This window comes from Wolffia australiana, chromosome 4, assembly GCF_029677425.1.
Source record: "Wolffia australiana isolate 7733 chromosome 4, ASM2967742v1".
In the NCBI taxonomy this organism is placed as follows: domain Eukaryota; kingdom Viridiplantae; phylum Streptophyta; class Magnoliopsida; order Alismatales; family Araceae; genus Wolffia; species Wolffia australiana.
This window is the reverse complement of record NC_135838.1, coordinates 16,922,720-16,928,750: the sequence shown is the minus strand read 5'-3', so window position 1 is coordinate 16,928,750 and position 6,031 is coordinate 16,922,720. Positions and strand designations below refer to the sequence as shown.

Sequence of the window (6,031 nt, the reverse complement as noted above, 5' to 3'; positions counted from 1 at the left end):
TTTGTTCATTGCAACTTAAAGTTGCGCATTCAAAACCTCAACCCAGGACTGGAATGATAATCGCTGCCCGATGTGTCTACATTCATATCTGAATGTTATCGTGTATGATACACTTCCCCGTAATCTGTGCGGAGAGATGCTGAACATTCCATCATTTCTTCAACATTCTTGTAACCATCACTCGTGACCCGTGCAGGCGCATCTGCAACCCCTGAAGTGGACGAGAAAGAAAGGATTTCCAAGAGTTTTTGCGAAACTAGAGAGATGAGAAACCAGAGAGAGAAAAAAAATGAGAAATGACATAGAAAGATAGAGAGAAGAGGGAGGTGAAAATAACAGAGAAAGATTGCGAGACAAGAGAGAGAGAGAGGGCAAGAGAGTGAAAATAACATAAGAACCGCCCCGAATCGCACAACCGTCCAGCTCAACGTTCTGAATGATCTAACCATCCCTAGTTGGCCAGGAGACAGTGACATAAGATCATGATACAACATGCTTAGGATAGAAAATGACAGTTTCATCATCGGCATCCTGGCAAAAGACATTGATGAAAGACGGGGACGAAGGCGACTCATCACTGTCATTGGAGGCTGATTCTGGATTTGATAATAATGAGTTTTAGTATGGTCATCAGAATATCAAGATTTATTAATGTATCAATACATTTCCCAAAGATATGTCCAAAAAAATTACTACCCATGTGGTATCCGAATAAGAATGTCAATGGGTCATCGTAAAAATACAATTTGGCGATGAATGAGCCTCCAGAAAAGACGGGAGACTTCGCACCATCGTTTTTCAACAAGCATGATACTCTTCTACGTTCCATATTTCTTCAGATCATCCAGTCAGCAACAGGGAGAAGGGGAAAGTCAAACACCGTCATCCTTAGCACACGACCGCTCTGCCCAGATGAGACAGATAATATAAGCTTCAATCTTGGTAAACTAGGCAAGAAATTAAGCAGACTGCAAGAAAATGCGCCACACAAACACATACATACATATATGTTTGTATGTAAATGAGCTATAATGAGGTTTAAGCTTTCTCGTCCCAGTTTTTCCTACACTTAAGAATTCATCAGACGTGTTATCTCCAAAGCGTCGGAATAATCATAATGTGTAAAAACGAAAACCGATTTTTTTCAAGGAAACGATGGAAATGAAACGTAGAACTGCATGTGAAGAGCGATGATAATATAGAGAAAATAAATGCTAAAAAGTGAAGAATGATGTTGCAGTATGGTGAATTCTAGGAATTTCTTTGAAAGGAGGAGAGATGTCATACTTAAATACTCATAGGCCAATATCATTGAAGTGCCCCACGTGGACATGCTCATAAAACGGGGGCCCAATCCTCGGTAGAAGCCTTTCCATCCGTCCTCTGCAATTAGTCTTTTGATAACATCTCTTCCAGTTTCTCGATTTCTGTTGTCCATAACCTACATGAAAATTTCAAGAATTTTAAAAAGTAGTCTACATCCGTTTCAGAGAAAGAAACATTTTATGTCGCTTGAGACATAATATATTTTCTAATAATAATATAGAAATACGATAAGATACTCTCTTTTCTACAAAAAGTACAACCATCCGACCCTGAAGGACAAGAGCAAGAAACATGTCTCACAAAGTTTATTTAAATAGCTCCTTTTCTTCAACACATAACTACGTCACATCGAGAAAAAAGATCACAAAACTCATCACATGTGAAATGATTTAACGGAATCATTCTGCAGAGAGAAACAACTGGAAGGTAGAGCTCGCATTTTTATAAAAAAGAAATCTGCTAACTCGATCAATTCAATTCCGTCAACCTGGGCCACTTTTCTTGCATCATACGACCCACAACAATTAAACCACAGGTACATTCTAATGTAACATATGTCAGAATAAGGTATTCAAAAATGAAAATTAAATAAATTCTGGAGGTTAAACAATCAGAAGTCTGACATCACGCCAGAGTCCTATTGTTAGTCCGAAGTCTTTAGAAAAACTATGATTACACCATAACTGGTGAATAAAAACTCATACAATCGAACGATTACTGATAGAAATACCCTTGATAAGGATTGGGTGTATTGAGAATTACCTGCAATCGCGTCTTTATTGTATCCAAAGGAGTAGTAATGATGGAAGCCGTTGCACCAGCAATCAGTCCTCCGGCCCCTTGAACACAAGATAACATCCATGGACTAGGACGGTATTCTGCTTGGTCCTTGCCATGACCCAAGAAACTGTAACCCCAATCACATGAAAAATAAAAAGCCCAGGAGATCTTCAAAAGTTATTAAAGACAGAATAAATAATTTTCATACTTCCAAATGATCCGTTGACTCGAGCCGTAGCTTGCCCACCACACAGCACTTGAGGGAGAATATACCAAGACTGAAAGCCCAAACCCTCTGTATAGGCCTCGAATCCCATCAGCTTTTATTGCCTTGCGAGCAACATCGAGACCGCCTGTGTATCTTGCATATCCAGAGTAACCCTGGACCATCAACTTTTGGCTGACCTAATAAAAGTGTATCATGATCAGTAACAAAAGAGTAAATTTACAAAATCATTAAGGGTAAGATATATTTCAAAAACAGTTAAGGGTAAAATATTGGATCAACAGCATTCAAAAACTAGTGAGAGAACGCGAAAATTTTACCAAGACAAAGCCGTAATCTTCTTCGGAAACTTCTACCGAAGAGAATCATTTCTTTTACATAAAATAGAGATAGAAAGTCGATTAAAAATCCGGTTATTTCTTTACCACGTCGATGGGCACAAAAATTGCTTGTGAAAGAAGAGATGCTGTCATGCCACCCATTCCATTGGCGATTGCCGCCTGAGTTGGCTCCGAGAACTTGAACGGTTCAATCAATTTGAATGAGGCGGCTTTAATAGTCTCCAGAGATGTGAGAAAAATGATTCTTGCTGGAATGGCGCCAGTAATTACGGTTCCAAAGCCTCTATACAGCCCGGGAATACCGTCTGTTTTCAGAACGTTTTTTACAATCGAAACAGCACTCCTTTCTGCAACCTCCTTTGAGACAACCTGCATCCTCGTCTTCACAACAGAGATAGGATAGAGTGCAACTGTAACGCCGGTGAACAGGCCAGCTCCCACAACATAAAATTTAGTTTTATCAAGCCTGTGAAAGAAAAGTTAATTTAAATATCTCCAGCCTCTAAATTTTCAAGATAAATGACACGAGAACAAGTTTATTTCAGCTTTCCCATTTAGCCAGTAGAATCATACCCAAAAGAGCAAAGTGTTCTAAGAATTGAAATCTAAGTTTTACAAACTAAAACGTAATGAGGTAGCCAGAAATAAAACATCAGAAGAGAATGTTGACTCCGCAAGTTGACATTAGTCGGTTAATTAATTACAAGAGATAGTAATTGAGAAACAAAGAATGCAACGTTGAGAACTACTAAAATATCCTATTTTCAAGCATATGACGAGTAACAACATTAACGTAGTGAAAGTTGTTGTATTAAGCCAGAAGAATCAAACATTTCAGCATAATAGGATAAAGACATCTAAACTAAGAGAATATCATGAAATCGAAAAGTTTAACCTACAATGGTAATTAAGAAACAAAGAAAGAAACCAGAGGAAATGAGTTAGTCACCCAGCATTAAATGAGCTAGTTTACACTTTTGGAACAAACATCCACGTAGAAATTTTAAAAAACTAGTACAAAACAATAAAAATAGAGAAGTTTAAGTAAACCCGCAATTGAGATTTGGTTGTTTGCGTATTAGATATCAAAGGAGAGAGAAGAGATACGGTACTTGTCCCAGTTGATCTCTGTCCGGCCGAGAGATTGAACACCCGCCTGCACGGAGCTCATTCTTCTTCTAATTTAAAAAAGCTTTACTTTCAATTCTTGCACACCCCGCGCTACCTCCAACAAAAAAAAAAACCAAAATCGTCAGAGAATCCAGAAAAGTCGATGAAATTGATAATCGAACGTGGTTCTCGATGCCTACCCAGGAAAGATAACGCCGGTGATCAAAGATTAACGCCGCCCCGATCTCTTCCTCAACTCCCACCAACGATCCCTTGAAGAAATTTTGCACGATTTTCAGGCAAAAACGTTCTTTAGAGGCGCCAGAGGCCGGATCAAAATTGCTACGCACGGCCTGCGTACGTCTCCATTATAAATCCCCGCCTTTGGGCTTTTTATTAACGGCCCATGTCAACCGAATACAAGTTGGCCCACGAATGTATCCTTGAGAGAGGGATATAATGCATGAGAGAGAGATGGCATGGGACGGCATGAGAGATAGATAAAGTTGCATATGAATATGATGAGATAGTGTATGTCTGTGCATGAGGAGAAGATGTAGTGTGAGAGAGATGCTAGAAAGACAAAGGACAGAGAGGAAGGGATGATAATTACGGTCCGGACACATAAAGAAAGAGAGAGATGTTAGAAAGACAAAGGATAAAGATAAAGGGATGATGATTACGGTCCAGACACATAAAGAGAGAGAGATAGAGAGAGATGTTAGAAAGACAAAGGATAGAGATGAAGAGATGATAATTACAGTCCAGATACATAAAGAAAGAGAGAGATGTTAGAAAGACGAAGGATAGAGATGAAGGGATGATAGTTAAGGTCCAGACACATAAAGAGTGAGAGAGAGAGATGTTGGGAAGACAAATGATAGAGATGAAATGATGTTTAGTAACATAAAGAAATAAGAGATGGGTGTTGGCGTGTCAATGTGATAGTGATGAGCCGTCCACATGTCGAGACTGCAGCATGGGAATGGGCCCAAAACATGCCTGGTGGGCCCACTCAGCCCAATTGTTGGGGAAGTTATCATGGCCAGCCCTCTATGGTGGCTCGTCTGTTGCGCAGACGTTGTCTAGTACAATCAATTATTTTTCAACATTCATGATCACCAATTTCTTGGGTGACCTCAACGATCTTGTGTGATACTTGCAATGAAGTCTAAGGAGTTTTTCAATGATATGAATTTATTATGAGATCATCATACCATTATGAAATTCATTTTAGGGATTGGCGACTTGGGCATTTAGTGAGCTTGAGATTGGATGGATAAAGTGCCTAGTCTTGATTCACGGCCATGGAAAGAGGTACTTAAGTAGATTTGGGGCAGACCCCTAGAGACAAAGTGACGAACAAGACAGGGAGGTCATAGAAGTAGAAGACAAATGACTGGGAAGTACCAAACTTGTGGTTTATTGTTCAGATATCATTGGCAGAAGGAAATTTGTGGCATACTTAACCTAAAATTTTGGATTAAATAACATTTTCTCAAAGAGAGAGATGTTAGGTTAGGGGAGTTCAAATGGTGGGGCAATGGGAGGCGGTAATGGTGGTTGTGGGTTGAAAAGTGGGAGGCGTTGCACTTGGCTAGTCCAGCAGGGAATAAGAGGGTTAGGCCCAATTTGCAGATGTCAATGTTAAGTGGGCAGCATTGCATGTCTACCTGTCAGCACCTTGGATTTAGACTTATCAACAGCCCATTATTTACCAAATAATAATTCCATAGGGCCTCAACAATTATCCATTATCAACCCAATGACAACCCATCATAAACCCAAAAAAGACCTATTACTAACCCAATGAAAACCCATTAGTAACACAATAACAACCTATTCTCAATACAATACTTTAACTGGAGAAATAGACTAAATAATTTTGCCAATTTTTATGAGATATATCTAACATTAAATAGTTTATTTCTAAATTATCCAAGTTTTTAAATGGCTTGTGCACACCCTCGAAATGGGTTTATGCTCTGGTGTGCTAGCTCAGCTACATAAGCAAGATTAGACGCATACCACATGCTGATAGGCCTTGCTATGAAGGCAATAATAGAGAACAAGAATATACAGCTCGATGCCTCAAAATGCTAGAAGGTGCACTTTCCAAGAGGGAAGTGTTCCAAAACATGGATTTGTCAACAACATAATTCTATTTTTCATCTTTGATGCCCATTAGGAAATGCTCTCAAAATGTGAGACATGTAGCAGATTCAGACCTTTACAAGTGCAGCTCTCT

General features: G+C 39.2%; 1 protein-coding gene across 2 annotated transcripts; it reads right to left on the bottom strand.

The window, feature by feature from the left end:
• Positions 1 to 626: 626 nt before the first annotated feature.
• Positions 627 to 4,125, bottom strand: LOC144702121 (Mitochondrial substrate carrier family protein). 2 transcript variants are annotated; one of them, XM_078574012.1, is made up of 7 exons: positions 3,984 to 4,125; positions 3,786 to 3,894; positions 2,758 to 3,139; positions 2,315 to 2,511; positions 2,089 to 2,233; positions 1,288 to 1,441; positions 627 to 904 (listed from the first exon to the last, which is right to left on the bottom strand). In XM_078574012.1, exons 2-7 carry the CDS (start codon positions 3,842 to 3,844, stop codon positions 873 to 875), a joined length of 969 nt encoding a protein of 322 aa, XP_078430138.1. In that variant the 5' UTR covers positions 3,845 to 3,894; positions 3,984 to 4,125; the 3' UTR covers positions 627 to 872. The 2 variants fall into 2 exon arrangements, with proteins under 2 accessions (XP_078430138.1, XP_078430139.1); XM_078574013.1 differs by having other exon boundaries at positions 3,786 to 3,898; positions 3,984 to 4,120.
• Positions 4,126 to 6,031: the final 1,906 nt, after the last annotated feature.

Excerpts from the sequence above, each read along its gene's own strand:
- LOC144702121 (XM_078574012.1), bottom strand. The coding sequence starts at position 3,844 with ATGAGCTCCGTGCAGGCGGGTGTTCAATCTCTCGGCCGGACAGAGATC. Across the intron at positions 3,140-3,785 it reads ACAGAGATCAACTGGGACAA|GCTTGATAAAACTAAATTTT; the intron begins GTACCGTATCTC and ends TTTCTTTCACAG. Across the intron at positions 905-1,287 it reads ATTGGCCTATGAGTATTTAA|AGCGGTCGTGTGCTAAGGAT; the intron begins GTATGACATCTC and ends TCATCTGGGCAG.